At 41.8% G+C, this 26,464-nt stretch overlaps 2 protein-coding genes across 4 annotated transcripts in view; one reads left to right on the plus strand and one right to left on the minus strand.

Annotated features, from left to right (window-relative positions):
- Nucleotides 1-3,869: 3,869 nt before the first annotated feature.
- MCOLN3 (mucolipin TRP cation channel 3) lies at nucleotides 3,870-18,132 on the minus strand. 3 transcript variants are annotated; one of them, XM_074876419.1, is made up of 14 exons: nucleotides 18,004-18,132; nucleotides 15,868-16,097; nucleotides 13,932-14,099; nucleotides 13,250-13,403; nucleotides 12,717-12,801; nucleotides 12,540-12,636; nucleotides 11,844-11,943; nucleotides 9,868-9,980; nucleotides 9,638-9,787; nucleotides 7,567-7,668; nucleotides 7,333-7,455; nucleotides 6,577-6,783; nucleotides 6,077-6,206; nucleotides 3,870-4,402 (listed from the first exon to the last, which is right to left on the minus strand). In XM_074876419.1, exons 2-14 carry the CDS (start codon nucleotides 16,093-16,095, stop codon nucleotides 4,383-4,385), a joined length of 1,677 nt encoding a protein of 558 aa, XP_074732520.1. In that variant the 5' UTR covers nucleotides 16,096-16,097; nucleotides 18,004-18,132; the 3' UTR covers nucleotides 3,870-4,382. The 3 variants fall into 3 exon arrangements, 2 of the variants coding, with proteins under 2 accessions (XP_074732520.1, XP_074732521.1); XM_074876420.1 differs by lacking the exon at nucleotides 18,004-18,132 and adding an exon at nucleotides 17,497-17,518; XR_012629854.1 differs by lacking the exon at nucleotides 3,870-4,402 and having other exon boundaries at nucleotides 6,078-6,206; nucleotides 7,536-7,668.
- A 1,288-nt stretch (nucleotides 18,133-19,420) lies between these two features.
- The window catches only part of DNAI3 (dynein axonemal intermediate chain 3), a 28,850-nt gene continuing 21,806 nt past the window's right edge, over nucleotides 19,421-26,464 (plus strand). The window contains exons 1-2 of the mRNA XM_074876421.1: nucleotides 19,421-19,509; nucleotides 25,235-25,364. Of these exons, the coding sequence (XP_074732522.1) occupies nucleotides 25,247-25,364 (118 nt within the window). The 5' untranslated portion in view covers nucleotides 19,421-19,509; nucleotides 25,235-25,246. The remainder of the gene's footprint in view (nucleotides 19,510-25,234; nucleotides 25,365-26,464) is intronic.

Genomic DNA, 26,464 nt, shown 5'->3' on the forward strand with positions numbered 1-26,464 from the left:
GCCGCGGAGCCCCGTCCCACCGGCGAGCCCCGGGCCGCGCCCCGCCGGTCCCGCGCCGCCTTTATGGGGTCCCGGAGGGAGGAGGGCGCCCCGCCGCCCACGTGCCCGCGGCCGCCCGGCCAGGAGCCGCCTCCGCCGGCGCTGCGGCCCGTGGCGAGCGAGCTCAGGCCCGGTGGTTGCCGTCGCAGGCGAGGAGACGGCCCACGGGGAAGGGCTGGGGTTCGGTTAGCTGCTACGGAGCTGGTGGCTTCGCAGCTGCCAGGTACCGAGTTCCGCAGAGGATGTGGTTTAATGTGCCGGCGCTAGAGCAGAGTGTTCAAAGCAGAACGCAGCCTTGGGAGAGGCTCGTACGGCAGAACCCGTGAGCTCCCCACCTGCCCGCGGAGCAGGGCGGGCAGTGCGGGGCTCCTGCACCGCGCTCTCAGACGATGCTGTGGTTAGTCACGCTGTTTAAGGGAGAAGAAGGAACAAGAGCCCAGACAAACAGCTATGTGCAGTTACTCAAAATTAGCTGCAAGAGCATTATGCCAGCTCATGCATGGAAGTTTTCTTAAGAAGCATCTGGTATTAGCTACTGCCTCGGGCAGGAAGATGCTCCCAACAGATGCAATCACAGGTCTGGTCTTTTACAGCAGCATCTGGTTTTACCCCCAATCTGCCAGAGATAAATTATGCCTTTACACATTTGTTTCCTTGGAAAGGTATGAGCATATCTAGATTTGTTTTCTTCCTCCTTTGCATGCAGTTTACCTTCCCCTGAGAATATGCTTTGATTCAACATGGAAACTGGTACTTAGAAACAAGGATGGCTCCCACCTCTCTCTTCCTCTCAGTGTACCTTCATTCTGTTAAGAGATCTGAGCTCTGCTGAAAACAAGTTCTCACTACCTGAGCATATGCAAAACATTGGAATTGAAATGAGCCTTGGTAAGAAAACAGCTGTTACCCAAGTTTAACACCCTGCAACTTATTTTCATGAGGAAATACTATCAGTATTTTTCAGGCAAGTCTTTCCAGAGCCCAGTGAGAATCAGGACAAAGGAACTCTCTTACCCCTCCACACTTCCCTGGACAGCACTGAGAGCCCTGTTTTCCTTAGGATGGCATTTTTAAGCATAATGAATTTATCCGATGCTTTATCTGCTTCTTTGCTCTCCCCACCTGCATTTTACAGTTCTATCTGTGCCTACTTGATTGTATCAGCATAAAGATACCGATGTCTCCAGGATGCAGCTTTACATATGTTACTAGCATTGCTAACGTTGAGATCACTGATACTGTTGAAGACAAAGCTCATTGTCACACTTTTTGGCTTTGCAAGGCCTTAACCAGCACATCATATATTGACACGAAATAAGATTAAAAAGCCCCACCACACATGAAACAGCAGCAGCCACAGATCTCCTGGTAGATCTGCACTTCATCTTGAATGCAACCAGTAGGCTAGAAAGCACAGCATGGATGGGCTTCTTCTCAGTGAGCGGAATACTCGGACAGATGAAGGTCCTGAAGACCAAGTATCAAGCAGGTCACAAATCTGGACAGCAAGCACTTAGATTGCCAGCAGCACTACCAAGGCAAACGATATGTGTTTGAGTGTCTGGTTTTCTTAAAATATAGATAGATATCAGATACGTAATACAAGCAGAATTTATTCTTCCAGTCAGAACTGGACATTTTGAGCAGGTGTAAGCCAGTAACCTTTTAGGGTACTGTTCTTCTTTCCCCTGTGTAACAGCCTGCATGGCCAGAAATATGCAATTGCTGCTCTGCTAACTTTATAAATAGTTGTCCCTTCTTTTCTTCCCACCCCATCCTATCCTTTGCTTTACACATCTTTCTCCTACTTTTACATAACCCTCTCCTCTGGCTTCCACACTGTGACCCTGCCCATTACTGTTGGAAGGCAAGTTGCCTTTCATCAACTCTTTCCTCCCCAAGCCCACACAACTGCCAGCAATGCTGAATTAAAAGCTGTGTAGTCCAGCAGAAGTAGCAGAGAGTGGTATTCCACTGAATTTCTGCATCTCAGTTGATTGACTTTTAGCTGTAGCAGGAGCACAGGTCATTACTTAAAGACTCTAACAGGGATTTCACTGCAAAACATGCTTCACAGTCAAGTTTACCCTTCAGGCAACAGAAACCAGTCTTCAATGAAAGATTTCTCCTGTTAGGAATTGAAAGAATCTATATAGGATATCTTTTCCTGGTTTGGAGTCACCCATTGTAACTTCCCATGCCTAATGCTACGTCCCAGGCTTCTATTAACATGATTTTTCCCTGCTTCTATAAAACTTTGTAAGAATTTGATATTTTAGAGCTCTGTCAAACTTTGTTGAAATTTGTTGCCAATTTCGTAAGTTAACAGTGATGGAGCATATGCCCTGCCCCAGTTCTAAATGAAATCAGACTACTACTTGCCTTATAACTTTATTGGCAAAGTATTCCATAGCTCTTTACACCTGCAAATTATTAATCTTAGCTTTCTCTTAACTCTGTATGGAAAAGCCTTGCTAAGAAGTCAGCCTTCTGCATTTCGGTGATCTTAAAGTGCTTGCCATCCTTGTCAAAATTCCTTCACAAACTTTTTATACAAGTGATGCGCACATTATATATTGTGTGTTGTCGAAGATCGATAAGGAGTTTAATGTGTCCACACAAAACACAGCTGCTTAATATTTGCTTTTTGAGACAAGATTGCCTTGGATCTCCTTGAAAAGCTTCAAAAGTCTTCCATCTTGTGTGACTGTTGGAAGACAAGGACCTCAATACAGGAAACTTTCAGATACTGTGAATAATCTGTTCTGCCTACACCTTGCATTTGGTTTGCCTTTGCTGAATTTGAACTTCATGTAATTTTTAGTGTAAGGTTTAATACTTGCTTATTTGTTTCTGTGGCAAACTCTGAAATGCTGTTAAACAGGATCAGCTGAGAACAGGTCCACACCAGGGTCCACAGGAACTATCTTGACTACAGGAAATGCAAGTTCACACGCTCCACACACTGTTTCAAGTCAGAAATTGCATATTGCTATTAAAAAAAAAAGCTCCTATATTAACCTGGCAACTATTATTTACTCTTAAGATGAATACTAACACACCCAGTCCTTACTGCAGCTGGAAGTGTTTATTGTAGAGCATTTACAATGTGTAAACATTCAGACAGAATGTGTTTAGTGTCCTCCACCTTTGTGCACAACATTATACATTGTCACACACAGCTACAGGAACATTGCTCACAAATGCAAGTTATCTAAAATATACTTCCCTTTGGTCTTCTATTCTGCTCCCAGAGTGAATAGACTATAGAAAATAAGGCATCCATCAAATGGTATCACAGTCAACAAAGTATATAAACTAAGTTGTCAAAACCAAACTTTTGTAAGATATAATGTTTCAGACAGCCACTGACAGTACCAGGTTATTAGGTTGGTAGGAAACACCCAGTTTCTAAAGCATGGAGAGGTATGACTCTCAGAGACATATCTTCTGTGTATTTGACTCAGTTCAGACTTCAGGTTTACAGACTTGTGTATCAGAGAAAGATTTCAAATAAAAAAATGGGTATTTTGAAAGTGCTTTTGTCTGACTTTTCCTTTAAAAACACAAGGTCAGCACACTGCGAAGCCGAAGACTGTAACTGATCCTACTCAGTGCTGGATATAGGAGAACATCTACATTTCTCTTCTCAACTCACCCCTTAAACTTCAGTTCTGGCCTGGCATGTCCCTGGCCTCTCTGAGGAGAGGCTGACACGTACATCAAGTGATACTTATCTTTATAGAAATACTTAGTTTATGCTCTCAGCCATATTTGAATGGCTTGTGCATCAATTCACTGTAATGTGTCCAGAAACAAATTACACCAAATTTCATAGCTTCAGTTTATTTTTACTATGAGTGCAGATAAACAACACATGCTGAGGGCTCTAGAGCAAGCTTTCGTTCATTCAGTGACGGGTCAGCCATAGCTAAATAATGCCTGCAATACTGAGGGCTAGGTTGGTGTTCAAAGTTGCAGTTGTCCAGCACTATTTTTACTTATAGTTGAAAGTTACTGCATTTCTAGTCTACTCGCATAATCTAGCCAAGTCTCTGAACACAGACAGCTTTTTAATGCCCTTTGCATTCTAGCACAATTTAACTGAGGAAACAAATAGAACAAAGCTAATAAAAAAACAAACCCCCAAAACCCCTGAACTAGCAATGACAGTGCCTACTCAGAAAGACTGTAAGTTTATCATAAGCTTCTGCCACAGGTTTACACTGTTTTTCAAGAAAAGCAAATTCAGGCTCTAGGTGTAAGGTTTTCCACCAGCTCCACTGTCCAGTTCTTGCAATGTGCGTTGCTTTAAAATCTCCATGATACACTTCCACAATCCATTAAATATGTTCACTACAACCTGTACAGGAGAGGGGGAAAAAGTTGTTAGGTGCATGCATCAAAATAATAGTTTCATTGTACAAGGAGCCTTAAAAATGCATCTGAACTATTTAATTACTCATTTGACATATGCTGATAAGGAACTGCTATGAATCACCATAAAATACTTTGAACATGAGAAAGAATTAAGAGAAGCCTTGTGTGTCCTGTGGGACCATATGACTGTTAAGGAGCAGAAGCCATAGAACTGATAATGTAACATCTTGCTCAAGATACTTATTTATTCCTACAGATCATTTGTTTCAAAGTAAAACCAGAAGGCTAATGGAGCAATGTCCCGTATTTACAGCCAACTGCAAAGTCATCCCCTGGCCTAGCTTCTAGAGAAAGAAACACACTATTTCCAGATAAAAAAACATTTTGTAACACTAACATGCATGGTATGAGGCATGCCTGTGGATCAAGACGTTTGGCACCAGGATAAAATCATGAAAGAATAGGTAATCCATTTAGGAAACAAAGCTCTGAAACAAGGCACTTAAATGCCTACAGTTCCCTTCGAGTCCAGGGTGCTGCTGGCTGCCCAATTCTCCTGAAGAACAAGTTGCTTGAGAGTAACCAAGTTTTCCTTTTCAAATGCTCTCCTAGAGTCCTGATCCCTGCCTCACAGTCGGTGGGAAAAGTATTACATCCCCACCCTGTCCTGCCTCATGTTGGGTTTCTAGCCTGGTTAAACTGAGAGGTGTGTGCAGAAAAGGAAATATTAACGTGTCCGTGCCCTTTACCCAGCAGCAAGATGCCCTGCTCTGCTTCATCCCACACTTTCATCTCCAGTAAGGCACGCGGTCAGAACAGCAGCTTTCTGCTCTGGACTGGCTCACGGCAGGCTCTGTTGTCTCCCTGCTCCGAAATACGTCCCCATCTCCTCCCCCTCATAAATCATAAATATATCCTATCTAGCATATAACAATATAGCACACCAGAAAAGCCCTATACGAAGCAGCTGCAAATGCCTTTGATCTTTTTAATCAAGCTGCAAGTATTTTAAGGCTCCCCCACCAGGGGACCCTTCAGCAAGCAAGACTCAGAGTTGCTGCCAGCCAGGTTAAATATAAACCACGTAACCTGCAATCAGTATTCCTGAAGAAGCAAAACTTCAAATAACTGAAGCATTAAGTGCTCCATAGTGGAAGTTAGGCAATGCTTTTCCAAGTGCTGTGATAGTATCCTAAACTGCATGCTGTCTTAAAACTCAGCAAGCTGATTTTCTCCGTTTCAGGCCTGCTACCATTTAAGTTAGGACACCTTACTGCACGAGGTATCATTAAAAAGTGGGTAAGACAACACTGAATGTGTCCTACCTGTTGCAGTGAGTACAGGAAACATTAATGCTTGCACATTACACATATGGGGTTCCCAAGTTACTGTATACATTATCTAACTTTCTGTACTATTTTTCATATGTTTCTTAATTTAAAAGTTACCTTGCCTCTCCTAAGGAGTTTGTTGGCTGCAGACATTTCACCAAAATACTCCATTCTAGAGCTTAGAAATAGTTTGGGATTTTTGTGGGTTTTTTTTCTCCTCCACCACCAAAAATTTAAGTACTCTTCATAAACATTATACCAGGGACATTTTGTGGTGTGTTGCTTTTGCATATACGTTAATGCATAATTTTAATATAGGTACATACCGTTACAACAACAGAAGAGAGATGCAGAACTCTCCTCCTCTAACCTGTACATGCCAGAGTTTGGTAAGTCTTTGCACTGTGATATAAATCTCTGAAGTTCTGTCTCCGGAAAGCCATCTTGCTGGTAGTGCTAAAAATTGATATTTAGTTAAACCCTTAACAAGGCTAAAACATATGATAACCCAAATCCTCCCCAGACCACTTTTCAGATACTGCTTAAGTCTGAAATTAGAAGATCCACAGAACCAAATATGAAATTACTGCTTTTTAGTAGCTATTTAGCTTCCATTGGAGTAGGAAATCAGATAGGCTTGTAAGAAAACTGAAGTAGGGAGGGATTAAAAACCTCTAGTCATCACTTTACATGCTCAAAAGTAGCCATTGTATTTATTCCTTAAATTGGCATGCACTGCAAGCCAAAATATTGAGGGAGATAAAGAGTCTTGATAGCACCAATCTTGCATTTTTATTCCAAATGAAGAGTAAGAGTCCATGCTTACCTTGACAGTTTCATACGTATCTGTAATAAGTGCAATGAAGAGACTCAGTACCATATAGATGAACAGACTGATGAAGGAATAGAGGTAGATCCTACTGAATAACCAAACCAAGTAACTTTTCTGCTGCATTTTTGCAAAGGTGGCAAACATGTCATCTCCATTGATCAATGAAAAAAGGCATTCGGAAACCATGTTCAGAGAGCGAAACTAGAGAGGAGGGAAGAAGACAAGGACATCCATCGCCACTGTATTTAGATCCAAAGACTGTACATAATACGAAGAAGATACACAGCTGATGACTGGCTGCATCGGATCTCTTTGTACACCCGGGATATGACAAGGTGCAAACAGTAAAACATTTGAGGAATGAGCAAAGTTTGCCACCTCCTGTACACATACACATTCAATTCACATAAGCCAATTTCACTTTTAAAAGGGATAAGGATAAATTCTCCAAAGCTTTAGTCTGACACCGGTGTTCTGCAAGATGAAAATTATTTCTGAAAATACCAGCATGTGATTGGGAGTCACGACAGCTTCCACTTCTGACTCAGAGCTTTCATAACTTAAGGAAGGTCTGACTGAGTCATGGAAGTCAGACTCCTCAAACAGAGCAGCATCATGTTGAAGATGCACTATTTTTATATTAAGGGGAAGCCTTGACATGAAAACTTAGAAGACAACAGTAGTAATCTCTCATTTGTTTGGTATCAATTCTGTTATTCAAGTTGTCTATTTTCATGTTAAGTATATTACCTTCACATGGTATGGTCCCAGTACAATCCATCCACAGAAACAATAGCCCAGGTAGATCATAGCAGCACAACAGCAGAACCTCATTACGCTGGGTAATGCTGCTCGCAGTGTGAGGATGAGAAGCTGCACAAAGCAATGCAAACAGTTAGAATTCAACCAGGCATTTCTTCCAGTCCTCTTATAGCAACAAACAGAATAAATACCAACAGCACGAAGATCCCGGGAGATTCTTACATTATACTTCTGAAAGAAACCTAGGTAGCGAATGACTCCAAGCCACACAAGCATAGTGGATGTTCCCAGGAGTATGCTACAGACATCATAACTTGTCAGACTCTAAAAAAAAAAAGGAAAAAAAAAAAATAATCAAGTATTGTAACAACTGACAGATTCTAAATTGCAACTCTCATTACTACAAAGATCTGTTAAGAAGCATTGTTTTCCTTTGCAATCTCTCCCATGAAAAATTAGTTTGGGGCAATACACATTAGAGAGTAGAAGTCCCACCTAAGAGCAAGGGCACTTTCAAGTGTAACTCATTTCATATGCCTTTACATATGGCTGTTTGTAAAATAGATTCTGACAAGCTTCATTTGCAAGGCCGTTTTCATTTGCAGCTGCACTGCAGGTGCAGAGACACCCCCTCTATACCTGGCTCACTAAGACCTGTACAGTGGCACTGCAAACATTTTTACACTGCCTCCAGACCTGTGGCAACTGCTTCTGGAATCTGCATCCACAGATTCTCCGGAACAGCTTGGGAATCTCTCCACTGGGTCCCAGCGGACAGGGTAGACATGGCTTTAGAACTGCAGAGCAAAGAAGGTTCTTCCCGTACATAGGCAAAGCAGTTTTTAAAAAATAGCATGACTTGCCAGCAGAGCTCAGATAAATACTAAGGAGGATCTTGTTAGGTAGCTGGGAACTGTGAGGTGTACAAAGTTATCAAGGAGAAGACTAATTAGCTTCTAATTAATTCTAACCAGAACTTCATTTATATTTTATTGGCACTTCACTGGTTTTTTTCCACCTATACATACTGGCCTGTTTTCCACCAAGTTAGCATATACCTTATTCCCTGAATTGCAGCTCTACTCTGAAATTGAGACCGTGACAGATTACTTGAATAAGAGGTTTTCACTATTTTCGTTCCTCTAAGAGTTGGCTAATCTTTTATATTAGCATAATTAATTTACAGCTTGACAAAAAACAAATTTAGGCTACTGTAATGTGAACTTGTTATTCAGCCACTAACTTTCACACAGTAACATGGAGTAAGATCTTGTTATTGTGGTCCACAAGGCTTGCAAAATGAAGTGAAATGTACCTGTAAGGAACAGTTTTAGTGGAAGACTCTCTTAGAAAAGAAACATATATAAGCAGATGTACTTTTTTTTATATATATATATATAGGATACATGAATCCCAAATGCAAGATCTTACTCCAACCTTGTTCTCGTCTTCGCTCTTCCCAAAGCAGGATGGAATTATCTCTTATCTTAGCCAGCTTCCTCATAGCTTCTTTCTACTCCTAAGAACTAAGTTAATAGTTCCTAAGGTAAGATAGGGCAATTTGTACAGGGCATTTATGATAGTGGAGCTGTCATCAGATGGATTTCAGACCCATCCTTTCATCACTACCGTCCAAAGTCTGTTGTGTTGCAATGTCACACTTCAAAGTCTGCTACAGATCTGGTGAACAACATTACGTGAATATTAGAGTGTTTCAAGATAGCATATTGTAGTAATTTTTCCTCCCTAATTCTAGCTGCACATAATACGTTTTAAAAAGATTTTTTTTCTATAGCAAATTTATTTTAGAAATTGAAGGCCGAGAACCTGGTTGTGGCTGACTGTTATGTACATGCTGGAAACCAGAAGCTGGGAAAGCAGCAAAATTATGTCTAAGGAGAGAGTCTTTGCTAGTTAAACACTTGTTAAACAGGGAACAGAAAGTTAAATGCTAAGTTTTTAAAAATCAATCAAATAAACAAATATAAGTGGTCCTAAATGGAGAAGAGAGGAAGCCACAGTCTTAAACTTTCAGAGATGAAGCTCATTTTATTCCTTGGAGTCACAAAGGAGCAAAGATAATTAGAACTATAATATCTAGTGATATTTGTAGTTTTTAAATCTCACAACTGGAAACCACATCTCAGTTATAATTCCAGAGGAGAAGACAGAGTTTTAAAATTTCATGCCACCCAGAACCTAGTATAGCCAGCCTGAAGTCCTACGAGAGATTTAACCTAGCTGGGACAGAAACAATCAGTTTTGCTTCCACCTGACAGTGTAAAAAGCTTACTTTGGCTTGTATCTCCATCTTTAGAGTTGATCCAACAATAGTTAAGACATCGCTAACCATAATAAGGATGTACCATCCGTTGACAAATTCCATTTGATCGCTGAAAGATACTTCTTTCTTGTAATAATATAGGAAGAAGCTTACAAATTCCTAGGGGAGAGGAGGAAAGAAAAAAGTTAATCAGAGTTACACAAGACATGAAGAATTTCCAAGGAAAGAGTTATACCCACCCTTTGGAGCCGAATTCCTTTAACGACTGATCGTGTGCAAAGGATCAATGAGGCCAGACAAGTCAATATAACAAAAGCATCAAAGATCATCATGTAGTGAGTGTTCTTCTGTACTAGAAGAATAAAAATATACATGTTTATAACCAGATGCATTTCATCTTGTTGACCATCTTGATTATTGAAGTAAGAATCAAGTTTTGATGCTAACTATGTTTATACAACTGAATTAAGAAAAATCTTAGCATTTTTCCCACATAAGTTTATCTGACATACTTTCATGAGAGACAGAAGTGCATCTGCACTACAGATACCACTTCAGTTAATTTAGGAAGGTTGATACCACATCAAAAATATACCAGAGCATAAGTGCTTCTTACAGCTCTGCAGAATGAGAGGTGGGATTTGTCCATTTTACAAGCACTGGCATGGCCGTATCTTCTCTTCCAGACCAGTGTTTGACTATCAGATGGGTTTTCTGTCCCATCAGCTAGACAAGATAAACATTGAGCTAAACATGAGTTCTCCATCTCTCACGTTACTAAAATTCACATTCTTGATTAACTAAGGCCAAATTTTGCACAAAATCTACCACTAGACCTCTTTTTGGTTTTTATATTTATCACACAGCTGAAACTAGATGAGACAGTATAAGGATTAGATTTTTAATGCTAAAAGAGTGATTGTTTGAGAAAAAAATTGAAACAAATTAATGCTAAATTTGCAAGAAGGTGCAGCAATTCTCCAAATGAGATACTGACCTTCTAGTTGACTTCACAAACTGCACTAGTCAGAAAAAGCCCACCTACTTCTTGCTTATACCAAAGTCACTAACACATCTACTGTTGCCATTTAAGTTGGTTTTGCAGAGTAGTCCAGAACAGCAACAACTTGTTATTGTCCAATTGCAATCATTATCTTTGTATTTTTCATTGGCTTTCAGAAAATAACACAGGGTACTCCAGGAGATGATTTTGAAAACTGTAGTGGCAATCTACATATATATCAAATGTGGATTATTACAGAAGCCTGGTATGAAAACCTTCCTGTACTGCTGCACTAGCACTCTCTTAGAGGTAGTGTGCCTGCCATCTGGTGTGCATTTATAACGTGGCAGCTAACAAAGCTAGTTGATAAAGAGTGTTTAGTGAAATGTGTTTGCATAGTGGTGTGTTTTGTACTCTGATGCATTTTATTAAATTCCCCCAAATTAATTCCAATCTGGTTCTTTAAAAAAAACCTTCTCTTTTTTCACAACCAGCTCTTCATTTCCTAACGTAGGCATAGCAAAGGGGGAGAGTAGAAAAGTAGAAAAATAGACCTGATTCATCCTATTACTTACTTCAGTAAAAAATTAAAAAATAAGTGGAATTCTGACTTTCAAAGAGATTATTTTCTCTAATCAAAAAAGATCTCAGACAACGTTTTGACCAAACCCAATAGCTGCCAACAAAGGGTGCTCTTTGAGTAACTATTTAAGATAGATTATTTAACCATACCGTGCATCTCAGTTACACCCAAATACACGCCAAACATTTAAGCGGCAGTAAGAAGTGCTTCTAGCCATTCCACTCTAGCAAGCCTTAGCAACAGCACTTCCTTATCTTTCCTGGTGCTAAGTCCTGAAATAAGAGTGAATCAGTTTCAACTTTCCACCACTATCATGTATCCTTCTGTTGCCTGGTGCTGGAAGAACAGTTCACAGCCCCACCTTAAGCAATGAGCAGCTTAAGTTCAGTAGCCAAAGCTAGAAGGTTGCAGAGTGAGATGTGGAAAAATTTTGGTTTGACAGTATCAGTGGTGCAACATTTGAGAACTGCTAAGGAAAGTAATGGTGTGCCTGGGTTCCTGGGATTTCAGATCAGAGGTTGAAGAACAACAATTCCTTAGAAAATCAAGATTTAGAAAAAGGATAACAAACATTGTGCTAGTGTGGCAAAAGATTAGCATGAACATTTGAATGCATTTATGTCACTTACTTGATCCAGAAACGTGCCAGTCTTTACATTCTCTGATCGCTATGTCATTGTCTAGCCTTATTTTAATTCTTCCACTATGTGCTTTATTATCAAACACTATCTGTATTAACAAAAAAAACAAAAGTGCATGTCTTTTTACCTATTACATATGTAACACACTGTATTGCTAAGCTTGCATAATAATTCAGAATAATTCTCCTAGGGGGGAAGTTTAAGCTTGTTTAAGCTTAAGGTAATTCCAGTTTATTCAAATAAATGTTGTCAAAGTGAAAGACAGATCTGGTGAACCATGTATTTGCCACAAATTGCTTGATCAACTAGATACTAGGTGAAATTCTTTTAAACTACAGCCTCATTCCTCTATGATCTGAAAACAACCTTTCCGAGGAGCATCTCTCTAAAGAGAAGAGGTTTATGCTTTGTTATACTTCAGATGGATTAGGGCACAAGAGGCTGTAAACCAAGCAAGTGCTTCAGGACCACATCACAAGCACTCAAAGCTTAACCTCCCACAGTCACAAGTGGTGGTTACTTACAGGGTACACTAAACCATGACAGAGTAATCCAGACACCGCTGGGGACCAGTCAGTGGTACCCAACACTCTTCAGAAAACATCTGCACTGACTGTGCATGGCAAACCATCAAGAACCATTCCTCGTTTTGAACAGAAAGACATGCAGCAGGCTTCCACGTACCGTCAGAGTGAAATCATAACAGTCAGGGAGCTCGTGGTGACGAACGGTCTGGAGGTTGATTGCCTTCAGATTGAACATGAGCTGCACCGTCACCAGTCTGGAATACAGCTTTGTATTAGTTTTTCACAGGGAAAATGCACAAATACCCCAATACAGGAGGTGCTGATTCCTCCTCACCTGTGGAAATCCAGAGTGAAATTCAAATTGTGCTTTCCCACAGTTGTGTTGTCTAACGGCGTCATTGGCTCAATGTACAAGCAGTCTGCAATGGATAAGTACTCACAACAATATCTCGTGGGTTATCACACTCTTTAACTGTAATCTGCCTTTCCCACTCCTGAGCCTGGAAAGAGCTGTTGACTACACCCAGCAAGATAGCACACTTAAGTTAGCTGACAAATACATTGGCTTCCCTGAACCAGCCAAGTTATTCACCTTGAATTCATAAGGAAGGCTCCTGAAATTAGCCCGAAATACTTGTATTAGATGGTAATCAGTGCTAACGGCTCATCGCTTGTTTGTGGCAGTAGACATAAAGGACTGTTACCTTGGAGGTGGTTACACAGTAGTTTTCTTGCCAGTTTTGGCTGGTAGTAAGTTCAATATAGACCATTTGATAGGACTATACAATACTGGATGTTTATAAGAATTCATCATAAACGTAGGGTCTTTCTTCCCAAAGAACTGATACAATAGATTAGGTTCATTACCAGTCACAATCTCGGGGTCTATATCAAAGGTGTCATTTCCAGGACAGATGGTTCCTCGCTTGTAGAACTGCTGACACACAGCCAGAGCTGTCTCTTCTGCTCCCCTCCTCTCATAAGCATGGTTTCCAACAGAAATGTTGGGCAGCTGTAAGTACTAAAGTTCAGAACAAACAGACAAACCAACTTAGATGGCACCAAAACTGTTAGTCTTGGAAAAAAAAAAAACCAGAAGTACTTGGATCTGTGCCATAACCCATCTTTTGTATTTAAAAGGTCACCTAAAGAACTCGGAAACCTACACCACACTACAGCTGAGTCCTCAAATACTTTAAGGTATTTGACAAAAACAGTTAAGTGCAGGATTTGAATCTAAATACCTTTTTGCTTATTATTTTTTTCTCTTTACAGTTCTTACTAGAAAGCCTAATTTGTCATTTGTAAAGCACTCTGGCTCAAATCCAAGGCCTGCATTTAGTGCAGAATTAGTATAATGATTAGCTTTAATGATCTCACCCCAAGTACTACGCTCTGGTACTGACAGAAAACCTGAACGAGTCAACATTCTAGTGTTAAGCAACTGGCACAGAAGTTCAATTTCAGACACTGTCAGCGAAGGTGGAAGAAGAAAAGGTACCCAGGTAAAGACCATATGTATTGTATACATTGCAGCGATAGTCCTTACCTGGTTTATTGCAAAGAATATCTGGTCATAGACATCTGTTTGTGTGTATACAGCATAGGTGTCATCCATTCTGTCCATGTATCCTTTCAAGAAGAGATGTTTGAATGCAACAGTGTTCTCTTCTTTGAAGGCAACCACCATCTGATTGCTCAATCCAAAAACCACCAGCTGAAAAAGACAAAGACAAAGTTGGCTTCCGGATTAACATATGAATCCTGTCCTACAAACAGCCACTCTTTCCTCACACTGGTAGACACAGCACTTATATGCAAGCTACTCCATTACACAGCTGGTGAAAAGAAAGTTTGACTTTAGGAAAAAAAGCGTTTCAAGAATGTTCCTTTAACATGTTTACCAGCATCTTGGCCAAGGATTCGCATTTTTACAAAGAAAAGGATACCATCTCAAATTCAAGCTACCCATATACTGTTACACGTGCTTTGTTAGTTTAGCCTGACATTAATATGACTTGCCTTGGGGAATATCAGTGTACCTCAGCCAAAAAGGCAGGACAGGACTTAACCAGACCCCACTTTGGAGTCCTTACTCCAGTACAGAAAAGGCAAATTGAGGACAACTCAGAAAAACAAACGTCCCTCCCTCAGGTTTGGGTGAAAGGTACTTTGAGAATAACTGATCAAAACTGTGCTTGTAACAGGGTAACCTCTGAAGCTGTTGAAAAATATATTGCAATTGTTCATGAAAAGTTAGCATAAAACCCTGCTAGCTACTATCCAGGCTGGAAAGGATTTCTAGGAGAATGTGATGTATTGTTTGTGGGAGCTCGCAATTCTCTTTAGTGACTATTGTTTCAAATCTAGTGTCAGGAGTATGTGAAGAAACTCATCAGAGATAAGCCTGAATCAGTAGCCTACTGATTAGTTTTATGGCCACAATGTAAACTGGATATGTAGGTTTTGATAAGAATAAGTCAGTTACAGAGATACTAAAATGCTCAGTGTGCTAGGCACACAGGAATACACCAGCAAATCAACAGTGCTAAGACTGAATTACCTACCGGCAGATTTTCTCTGAAAAGGCTAAATCATCATCAATTTCTTTCTTATTTAGGTTCTTCCACCATCAAACTTTAATTGCAAAATGGGACAGATGACAATCACAGGATGATGATACATTTCAAACTGAAGCGGTAAGTAAGGGATACAAACATACTGCCAGATGTATACCAAAGTAATTGTTATTCCTGCAGTTTGTCCCATCATTCATGCAACCGTGGAAAACGGTCTTCTGCATACTTGTATTGTCGTAGCACTGACACCACCGTAAATGTAAATCACACGTGGGCAACTCTGAAGGATCATCATCTGAGGCGTCAGAAAGATTTCATGAAAGACCTTCTTCCTCCTTAACCACAGAATTCTGAGACAAACAGTTGCATTTTAGGCAGCGGATAAATGTCTTATATGAATTCTATGGTGCAAGGCTGGGCGAGAGGAAGAGTGGGGCAAAATTTCTGTTTTTTCCAGTACAAGAGTTTGTATACCATATGCAAGGTATAAGCAAACATCATGAAAAAGCTACCAATTTCAGTTCTTATCACTGTCATATTGAAACCCAAGCAACTGTTCCTTCCCTTGAACACAAACACACTCAGAGTGAAGAAGCTACTGGGGGAAACCAACATGTAAGGATGCCATCCTTTGGGGAAATAAAAAAAAAAGGAAAGAAAAAAGACAAGTAGAGCCCTTAAACATGGTTCCTTTCATCTCCTCTTTTAGGAAAGCTATCTTTTGGTTAATAGTTTTAGAAGAAAATTATGCCATCTGAGATCTAAGCTACATATAGGCAACTAAGATAGTTTTGCAGTCTATCCTCTCCCTCTCTCTGCACCACACCAAGAATAGCATTTGTCACCTGCACTCCTTACCTGAAATCCCATGGGCTAAGAAGAGTCCTTGCTTCCCTAGTTACTCACCTGAATAGTAACCATTGCTATTTTGAGTAGCTGAATCCCAAGTTTCCAAGGTTTCCTGCCCCGGGCCCAGAATTTCTCACATGGGTTCATGAAGAAGAATTTTAATTTCCTTCTAAGCTGGTCTTCCAAAAGCCCATCCTGTGATACTGACAGGTGCCGTTTGTAGATGCAAAGATTTTCATCATCATGAGCAGTGCAGCTGCTCACAGCCACATCAGGATTTTCCATTTCTGAAATGAAAAGAAGTGCATGTCAGTTGGAAAACATGCAAGCATTAATACAGTAGCATCAGATCAGTCTGCACTGACAACCTGGACTCCAAAGACGTTTATCTTCTGTGAAAGGCACTTGACATTACACTGAATTTAAGACCTTGCTCATAATATTGCACATGTTCTGCAGAACCCAAAGAAAACTCTGGGCAAGCTCTTAAATTTGCAGATAGGCTCTCAGGACATTTATTTAATAGTGGAATTTCTGTCCCTTTGGAATTATGGAGTCACTTGCTGTAAACTTCTTCCTCTCTCACTTGCCAGCAACATCATATATACAAGACATCCTGACTCATTTCCTTCTCTGTCCAGAAGAGTACCAAAAGCCTCTCATGAGCATTTACCCTTCTGGAAAACTTACCTACCTCTGTAGCTAGTATTTCCCCTGCTGTCAACCTGCTGTCCAGTCCTTGAAAAAAATGGCATTTTCAAGACAGACAGCATTTTTCTTAGACATCAGTATTATCATTTGCTCTTGGAAATGGTGACCCAGCATACCAAATTGCAATTCAGATAAATTACCTGAGCGCATTAACTTGTCATTTAGCAAGATTATGTCTATTTCCACAGCCATAAAAGACTGAATGCTAACCAATGGTGATCACGAACCAGACAGAAAGACCAAAAGGTAATTGTATTCAAGCATCATGATTAGCCAAAGAGGCTCACATTTCAAACGAGTATGAGGAGAAAGATTAGAAGAGAACCTTATAAACACAGTTTGAGACATTACTCTCTATAGTATTCAAAATGTTTAGATGTTAATCTGTTACTAACTTCATTGACTCCCAAATATTTTATAAATGTTTTATAAAGTACTTCAGAGGTATCCAGGAATATTTATTTCAGATAAAAGATTGTTGACATTAAGAACTGAGTAGATAGCCTAGGTTGTGAATAAATTTAAAGATGTGCCATATTAGACAAATTATTTTTAATTTACATAAGAGAAGTTTCTTATATAACTCAAACAAAAAAATCATCACCAAGATTAATTTTTAAAAATGCATAGATCACATCCACTCTCATCAAGCGGCCATTGCACACATCAGAACACAAGTCTGTTTTCAGATATGATTCAAGACCTTCAATTTCCCCATCTGTCAGAGAGGGCAAGAAAACTTTTGAGTCAGCAGTTTAACACTGAGAATAGACCCATAAATCGGCTTAAAAAAAAAATCAGCTCCTGTTTTATCAGGTCTCCATTGTCCTGCGGGATACAGTATGCCACAGTTTCCACTCATCTTTCTTACAACTGATCAATCATTTCTAAGTTAAGCTCTACTCTGATGCTGCCATATTCCTGTCAATGTACGTGCTTGATTTAAAAAAAATAATAATATATATAGCTCCTGACCTCACAGTATCGGCTCGAGAAGATGCTCCGGACAAACCCACAGGAACTGTTTTCTCACTACCCCGCGCAGCGGCAGCGTGGGCCCCGCGCCCGGCTCCGCCGCTGCGGTGCAGGCGGGCAGCCCCCTCCCCTCCCCTCCCCTCCCCTCCCCTCCCCTCCCCTCCCCTCCCCTCCCCTCCCCGCGGCCGCTGCCCGCTCCAGCCTCTCCTCCGAGCCGTGACAAGCGGTTACACACACTCCGGCAGCCCTCAGGCCTTGCACAGCCTTTCAGGTCGCGCAGGGGCCGCCGCCGGTCTCTCCTCCCCCCAGCAGGGCACCGGCCGCATTCCCGGTCCCGGCGGAGCGCGGCAGCCCCCGGCCCCTCCCGGGCTCGGCGGGGCCCGCCTGGGCGCTGATGTACCGCGGCATCCCAAAGCCAAAAGCTGGAGGCCGGGTGCGCGCACCCCCCCACACACCCCCGCTCCCCCGGCACCGCTTCGTGCTTTTCAAGACAAGCCCCCGGCGTACCTGCCGGCGGGGTCGTGTCCCTGCCGCGAAGCTCCCGCTGCTCCCCGGGCTCCTGCCCACGCCGGCTGCGGGGACGGGGGCTGCTGGCGCCGCGGGGGCGGCCGTGGGAGCGCGGCGACCGGAGCCCGCTCCCGCCCCCGTCCGCTCCCGCTCCCGCGCCCTCCCGGCCGGCGCCGCTCCGCGGGGGGCAGGGCCGGCCCCCCCGCCGGCCTCCGCCGGCCCGCCCCAGCCCCGGGGCTGCCCTGGGGACAGAGGCACACGCGGCGTCTGTCACCTTCTGCTTCGCATCTCCCGCCTGCCGCGCGGGGCTGGCGGCTCTCTAGGCTATATGGGCTTTCTGTAGGATGGTCATGCCGTCTGCAGGTTTATTGGCTTAGGCCTCTGCATCAGGAGGAAAAAAAAGTAACGCTTATGTTATAATTAGCTGTGTCCCATCTGTAATAAAAACCCCTCCTGGTCACACAATTGTAGTCATGAAGGGCAGCCTGCGGTGCAGTGAACTGAGAAGGACTGACGTGCTTAAGTCATTCCACTTACATGCAATTAAGCTATTAAAGTTATTAGCTGGACTTCAGAGAAACGCTCTCCTGGCCCGGGTCTTGGCCAGTTTCACTGCACTGGGGAAATGATCGTTTTGGTGGTGCTGCCTGACAGGCGGTAGTGCCGGGGTAAAGCCGGCAAATGTGCCCAGTCACCAGCTGCCTAATTCGTGCTGCAAGTACCATGTGAGCACTGGTATGAAAAGGGAACGTAAAATAATGACAAGGCAAACCCAAGGAGAGTAGAAGGCACTTTAAGAGAGGGAACCTCCTGGCTGTAGGGAGTGGAATGGAAGGCAGCAAGGGCCCCTCCTGCCTGCCATGAGGAGAGTGGATGGGCCTTGGAGAGCCACCAAGGCCCAGCACTGGCCATCCCAAACACAGACAGAAAGATACGCCAGGGCTCCTGTGTTTTACATTGCAGCAAAGCAAACTAAATTATTTTTATGCATCAAAAACATAACAGATGTGGCATACAGATCTTCACATTACCAAATCGCAGCAAATCACCAAAACCTCTTTCCCAGCTGGAGATGTGCCCAGCACTGCTGGGCAGCTGATGGCAAGGAGGTGATGGGGCGAGGGGCTGGGGGAGGTTGGCTGCCGGGGGGGGCTTGCCTTGGCTTGCTTTGCCTTGGCTTGCCTTGGCTTGCCTTGCCTTGGCTTGCCTTGCCTTGCTTTGCCTTGGCTTGCCTTGCCTTGGCTGCCGCCTACAGACCCCATCGTGCTCTGCTCCCGCAGGCCGCGGGCGGCGGCGAGCCCCCCGCGCACAGCATGCCGGGACATGTAGTTTGTATCTGAAAGGCGCGTTCCCGCGAGGACCCCCCCCAATAGCGGCTTCCCCTCGCGGGGGCGGGTTTGAGAAGCAGAGAGCCCATTGCCTGTCGGAAGCGTCAATCCTGGCCCGCCCCGTTGCCCTGACAACGGCGCGGCGCCAGGGACGCGGCGGGCTCGGGGTGCCGCGCAGGTAGGCCCGGCGACGCGAGGGAGCAGCCCCACTGCGCCAGGGGAGCCGGGTGACAATGGCAGGGGTGGGAGCACGGGCAGCCGCCACCGGGAATAACGGTTGAGCCGGGCCCAGGCTGCGGCGCGGAGCCCGCGGCCCGCTCCCTGCGACCGAGACCGCCTCAGCCGCCTCTTCCACCGCGTCACCTGCCAGCGGGCTCAGCGCCCGCCCCGGCCCCCAGGAGGGGCGCCCGGCGGGCCGCGGCGGGCGGCTGTGCCCCAGGCTGGAGAGTGCTGGCGAGCGGACCCGGGCGGCTGCAAATCTGCCCCGCAACGGGAGCGAAGCTGCCTCAGCCTCGCCGGCGGGACCCCGGTGCTGGCAGGACCCCGGTGCTTCTGCACAGGACCTGCAAATTCCTCCCCCCGTCCCAGTCTCTGCACGGGATTTTGTTCCAACAGCCTAGCTCTCACATTACAAAGATGAGATGATTATTTTTCTTACCTTTGGTAAAAAAAATAAATAGATGAAGTCTTATCTAGTGTAAATCTTTACAATATAACATTTCTCGTTCAAAAGTCCTAACAAGGCAACATATGCTACTGTTTGCTTCCTGACAGGATCGAGTTATGACCACTTAAATATCATACTTACTGACTACTGAAGTACGGGCCAAATTGTTAATACATTTTAATAACACAGACCAGCTGTACTGGCTCACACCAGAAGTTCTGCCTGGGCCAGTAAGGGCCTGGGCAAGATTATAATAAAGCCATACTTCCACTCTTTGCACCCTTTTTTCTTGGATTTATGGCTTCATTTCTATAGCCAGAGGTAGTATAATTATTTTCAGTAGCCCTCAATTTTTCATCTGTCAATTTGCCCTGTTACTTTTTGAGATTGTGCGCTTTTGGCAGCTATCCTGTCCACAGGCACTATGCTCCATAATTCAACTACCTCTTGTGCAATGAAATACTTCTGTACTCCGTTTGTTTTCAGTCTGTCCCTTGGTAAGCTCATGTGATGCCAGCTAGATCTTGTATTACGAAAGACCATGAATAATCATTCCCTGGTCACTTTCTCCAGGCCTCTCATGACTTTACTGACTTCTGTCACATCCTCTTCAGTCCTGTCTTTCCCAGGCTAAAAAGAGTCCTTGTTTATTCCCGGTACAAAACATGTTCCGTATCTTCGATCATCCATGTTACCCTCTTCTTTTTACCTTTTTTCAATTTATTCTGTTCCTCTTTGAATGGAAGAGAGAAACAGAACACAATATTATCCAATGTTTTAATGAAATTTGCCATTTTGTTCTCCATGCCTTTCTTACCTAATTTTACATGTATTGTACTTACCATCCCAGAGCCTGTAACTACCTCTCTATTGGTTTCTATCAGTAGGCCTAGTTTCATGAGAAGTTGTACATGTGAAATCAGGTACATCCAAACAGAACTATTCATATCCTGAAATGATTTGGCAGTTGCCAAAAATGCAGCTTTACTCCCTGCAGCTTATACAAAGAAGGTGCATCCAAATACGCACAAGCATTATTAATTATACAAACTTTAAGTGTTTGTGTTATTCGTTCTTTGTATAGAGCAAAGTAGAATAAATTTAATTAAAGTGAACTTTGTATATGAATTTCTGGAGAGATTGGGTCATTCTGAAGATGCTGTTTTTAGCAAGTTCCTAAATGTTTACAGACAAATGTGATTTTTACCTTGATAGTAACACAACAAAAAAGCAAGTAGCACATTTTTGATAATTTCCTTGTGATTTTGTTAAATGGAAGTGCACTCAATTCTTCTGTCATTCTAAATTGTAGTAAATTAGAGTCCTAAATTAGTAATGCACACAGGCTTGACCTTAAATCATTCAATTAAGCAACAAATGAATCACTGTGTCCTCGATTCACAGTAGTACTGATAGCTAATTAACTTTTCCCTTTTGCAGTACCTAGCAACTTCACGGATTTGTTTTATAACTGTAAATGTTTCCGTACATTAAATGATTAGGAGAACACTCTGATCTTATTTTTTCTCTTGCGCCTAATGTTCAAAATATTACAGCCATCTATAAATAAACTAGGCTACAAAATGTCAAATAAAGTTGTCAAATATTTACTTGGGCTTTACCAATGAAATAATGTAACACTCTGTTCCACTTTAAAATTGCTGCAAAATTAAACTGAACATATTTAATGAAATTTTAATATTACCTACTTTTAAAAATTAAAATATATGGCAATGTTTATGACAATTGAATTTGAAGAGCTATTCTTTTTTGTAGGTTTTGCACTTTTAAATTTTTCAAATTATGTTAATTTAAGTGTTGTTTCCAACCTCTCTTCTCAATCACAGCATCATGAATTTATATAAGCATTTATGCAAATGCATGTTTCTGGACAAATATGTGTATTAGGAGTCCTTTCTAAATAAGCAATGTAGAAATATCCCTAAGAGGCTAAGAACTAACCACAGATTAAAGAAATTATCTTTTTTGTCGGATTGTCAGACAGTCCTCTAATACAGACACCAATTTTTCCACGGTTTTCTTGAGAGGATTTGGTACTTTGTGTAAAAAATTAGGGAGTGAAAAAAAACCCTGAAGTAAGAGGTAACTTCTGAAAATACTAGCTGTTATCTTACACATTAAGAACCATTAGGATTTTTGTTCCTTTCTTTCTTTTTTGGAAGAGGTGGGCTGCAAAAGATTGCTCTGCAGTACCTGTTTTAAAGTTCTCAGTGTTGATTTCCTGCAGGGAGTACCTGGGGGTTAGTAGCATAATCCTGTGTGAAAAAACAACTTTGCATACATACTTTGTAAATAGCTTTGGGCTTGATTATGCTTCCACAGAAGTTTTTAGCTTTTGCTTTCTTTGGGGGCCTTATGTGTTTCCTAACCACTGACAGTCATATTCCCACAGGATGACGAACGGGCAGATGCAATATGGTATTAGGGATATTGTAAAAGGAGATAATTACTTTGTACTTTTCTATCTGCTTTCCAGCTGGTGAGGTTCTATGCATCACAGAACCGTGAACAGTCCTGTTGCTTGCTGCATTCATTTGCAACCCTTAAACAGGGATACTTCTTGTATTAACATGTACATACACCCAGTCACCAACACTGCCTTCACCAGCACTACCCTTATCTGTGTAGCGCTGTGTGTACCTCTACACCTGATTCTTTCACTAAAGAAGGAGGAACTGCATTATTGCGAGACAATTTTCAAAAGTTTTAACTGTTTTTATAGGTATAACATACTTGAAGTCAGTCAGAAGGAAAAGGGATGTTTTTACTTGCAAGTTTTTGTACTAAACATAGGCATGTGACTTATCTCAGTCCTCTCAGTGTTTCCTCTATTCATGTGACTTAGGGTTTAGGTTACTCAGTAGAACTCAAAATTTCCAAATTGCCTTCATTTCAGTGTATAATTAGGAAATGGTGAAGTAAGACAACATGACCGTAATGTATATGAGATGGTTCGTATTGTCTCTTAACTAATGTCTAAACCAGCTGGCCTCTACTCTGGAGGGCTGTCTCTTTTATCAAGAGGCATCAAGATTGGTTTCAAATTACAGTTGTCACAGAATCCATTTATAAAATGGGTCACAATTTTTTAATGTAAAATATACAAGGAGATGGATAAGAAATAGCTGTGTGCCTTTTTTTTTTTTTAAATAAGGGAAAATTAGTCTCTTTTAACCATCTGAATTGACATGCACTCTAAGTTACATAGCCCTAAGTGTTTCAGAACTATAAATTAAACATATTTTTCAGTGTAGAGGCTCCTTTAAAAGATTATAACTGGGAAAATATATCAAAAGTTAGACATAAATATATTGTCAATGTTTGTAGTCCTGTATTTGACAAAAAGACTCTGAGAATGAGGACAGAAAAACCTCCTAACTTTCTCCTTACATTCATTATACATGACTTGTGGGCTTTTTATAATCTTCCAAAACCATCATCCCTTGCAAGGCAAAATTTCAGAATTCTCAAACATTAATCTGTTTTGCATTGGTATTATCATTGCTTTTTGGAAAATGTAGAAGATCAAATTACTACAGTTCTTCAGATGGGTTAATGAAGGGGGCTGTATTTGCCACGGTGATCAAACAACAGAGAAACGCGCTAACATCCCATGGATGCAGCTTGTCACCTGTGGTCTGCAATATCCGGTATGATAAAGAGAGCCTGAGGATTTATTGAGTATATTTTTCTATTTTGATTGGAGTGAAAAAGTAAAATATATAAATGTAACACGAGTGTCAGACTCTGCTCCCATTAAAGTAATCAGCAAAATTTACCTTGAATTCACGGGAAGTTAACATAGATCCCAAACCCAGGCTGTACCACCAGGCTATAATCCAGAACCTCTATCTTGCCATCAGTGGCCATCTCCAAACGAATATTTAGATTGGCAGCTAAAATTATATTTCTTGCTTCTGGAGTATTTGAGAACTCTGTTACGAAACAAAAAAACACTGTTTCTCAGTCTCGTAATGAAAGACCATCCCAAAGCCAGGATGACCACTGAAATTGCAAATGCACAGGCACGGTGTGTTTGTTTTAACACTCACACTATTTTAGGCCTTTCATTGGGCAAGTCTCAAGATATAACATTTATTTTATAAACTCACATTTTCACCTTCAGCATCTTGACAGTAAATGCACTGTTCACATGTGCAGGCAGACAGGCTGTAGCTCCTGTAAGAGTTCATCAGAAATAGTTATGTCATGACACGGTTCTTGAAGGTGCCATCTCTTTCTGTCCTGTAAGTGCATCTGCTTTCCTCTTGTTAGTGTTAAAATTGTAACAACATCCAAATACTGTAGGTGCTTTGCAGACATTTAAGAAATGGTTTCTCTCCCAGTCAGTTTACAGTCTTAAAAAAAGGTGGGAACATGGAAGAGGGAGGATACAAACAAACTAAGGGTCCCATTGTCCTTATCCCAGTTGAATGCATCTAGCTGTTTAATAATATCAAACAATTTTCAGTACTTCTGACAGAATTTGGACCATCCCGATTTTGTCCTATCGGCTGCTATGTGTGAACCTTCCACAGGATGGTGCTGGCAGTGTATTTTGTGGCGGTGTGTTGTCTGGTCTGTAGAGTGGGCTGACTATTGCATTTCCTTCTTTGCCATGGAACTGAGCCTTTTCTACACAGCTGTTCTCATACTTATTCTAGGTATTGGGAAGAAGGAGAGTAAATGAAACAAGAATAGCCTTCTATACAGTATTGTCTCCAGCTGTGTGGTTGCTACATGTAATTATGCATACAACTTCTTTCCAAGTTTGTCCTCCACAGAGCTACACTGAAGAATGAACTGGAAATAGAAAAGCACAGAAATGCTTTGTGCAGCCGACTAATGATTTACACTTAAGGACATTGGAACAAATGTTTACAACTGGAGAATTTTCACCTGCACTCTTCCCACTATAGCTCAGGTCCTTAGCTTTCTGTAAGGGAAACCCCTATCCTAATTTAACCTTTCTCTGTTTTGGATAATCAAAAGTTTCCATACTTAATCACACTGGGCAGAAGAAGTATTTTGCTCTATTACTTATCATATCAAAATACAGTTTATGATTTAAAATTATGGAACATTCCGTCAGCTGCATTGGAAAATATAACTATAACAATAAATTATATAAAGTCATGGACCAAATTTTCACTCATACATGGTGCATTCCATTGTCTGTTTAAAGTTGATCGATGATCTTTATCTTTCTCTAAAGAAATCTGAAAAAATGCCAGAAAGTCTCATATCCGGCAAGACCTCCTCGAAAGGGCCAAAAACCTCAGCAAAGAAACAGAAAGGTGAAAACAAAGCTAAGGAGTCCTCAAAAGGAAAACGAACACAGCTTGGTATGTAAGGTACAGCAGCAATGAAACAAGCAGCAGTCTGGTCTCACACGACAGCTGTCTTAATTATTGTGGGTCCGTAAATTTAAGTAAGCATGAGATAAATTAGAATATGCTATTTTATATAACCGAGAGATCTAGAATTACTGATTATGGTTTTGTAACCAATGTATGGAACATAACCAAGCTACATTGCAATACTTACGCTTTGTCTTGGTAGTTTAGATTTAATAGTTTGTGGTGTCATAATAACAATATTGAATGGGAAACTGGGAGGCTTAATATATATTAAGTGGGGAGATTCACAAAAGCTAACAGCCCAGGAAGAGAGCATCAGGCAGAGAGAGGTGTCCTCAGAAGCAGGAGTTCAGGTGCTCAGGATCACACTGTAAAGGTACAATAATAGAGCTTAAAAATATATCAAAGTCTCACAATTTAATTTTGCAGTGCATTTTGTTGCGTTTTTTCTGAGATGTGCTGAGATACCATCTCACGTGTCATTTATAAAGTGTACAGTTAATGAAGTGTAAGGCTAACGAGCCTTTGCTATATATATATATATATATATAAATACTTTTTTCCAGTGATCCATGCACATTCTCAGAAAAGGTGGGAATGTACTCTTGCTCAGGTTTTGTTTCATGGGTTTGGTTTTTATTGCCATGACAGCCACCTTCCAGAAGTTGCTTTCACCATTTAATCACCTTTGCCCTTCCAGCTGAGTAATAGCTGTTGTGCTTCAGAGAATATTCTGCACATCAGTGCCAATCTCTTCCTGTCCGACCTCACTGTGAGGTTTGCAGACCCTCTCTCAGGAGCTGAAGAAAGCCCAGCTCCTGCAGCACCCTGCCACCCAGAGCAAGCCTGCCCACCTCCCCACTGTCTGAGGGGACTAACCTCTGCTCCTGCCTGCACACCTGCCAGTTTTGCTACTGTTCGATGTTAGGGAGCCTTGCCCATTTATCTCCTCTTCGCATGACACGATTTACATGGTAATTGCCCCAGGCAGGTAGCAGTCAGTGAAGTTTTCAACCATGGAAAGTGCAGTGTGCACCACAAGATGACAGATTTCATATGGCTTCTCTCTTATGTAGACCACCTGC

Source organism: Strix uralensis, chromosome 8 (assembly GCF_047716275.1).
Source record: "Strix uralensis isolate ZFMK-TIS-50842 chromosome 8, bStrUra1, whole genome shotgun sequence".
Taxonomy (NCBI): domain Eukaryota; kingdom Metazoa; phylum Chordata; class Aves; order Strigiformes; family Strigidae; genus Strix; species Strix uralensis.

Excerpts from the sequence above, each read along its gene's own strand:
- MCOLN3 (XM_074876419.1), bottom strand. The coding sequence starts at position 16,095 with ATGGAAAATCCTGATGTGGCTGTGAGCAGCTGCACTGCTCATGATGAT. Across the intron at positions 12,802-13,249 it reads AGACCCCGAGATTGTGACTG|ACTGCTTGTACATTGAGCCA; the intron begins GTAATGAACCTA and ends TATCCATTGCAG. Across the intron at positions 11,944-12,539 it reads GTTATGATTTCACTCTGACG|ATAGTGTTTGATAATAAAGC; the intron begins GTACGTGGAAGC and ends TTGTTAATACAG.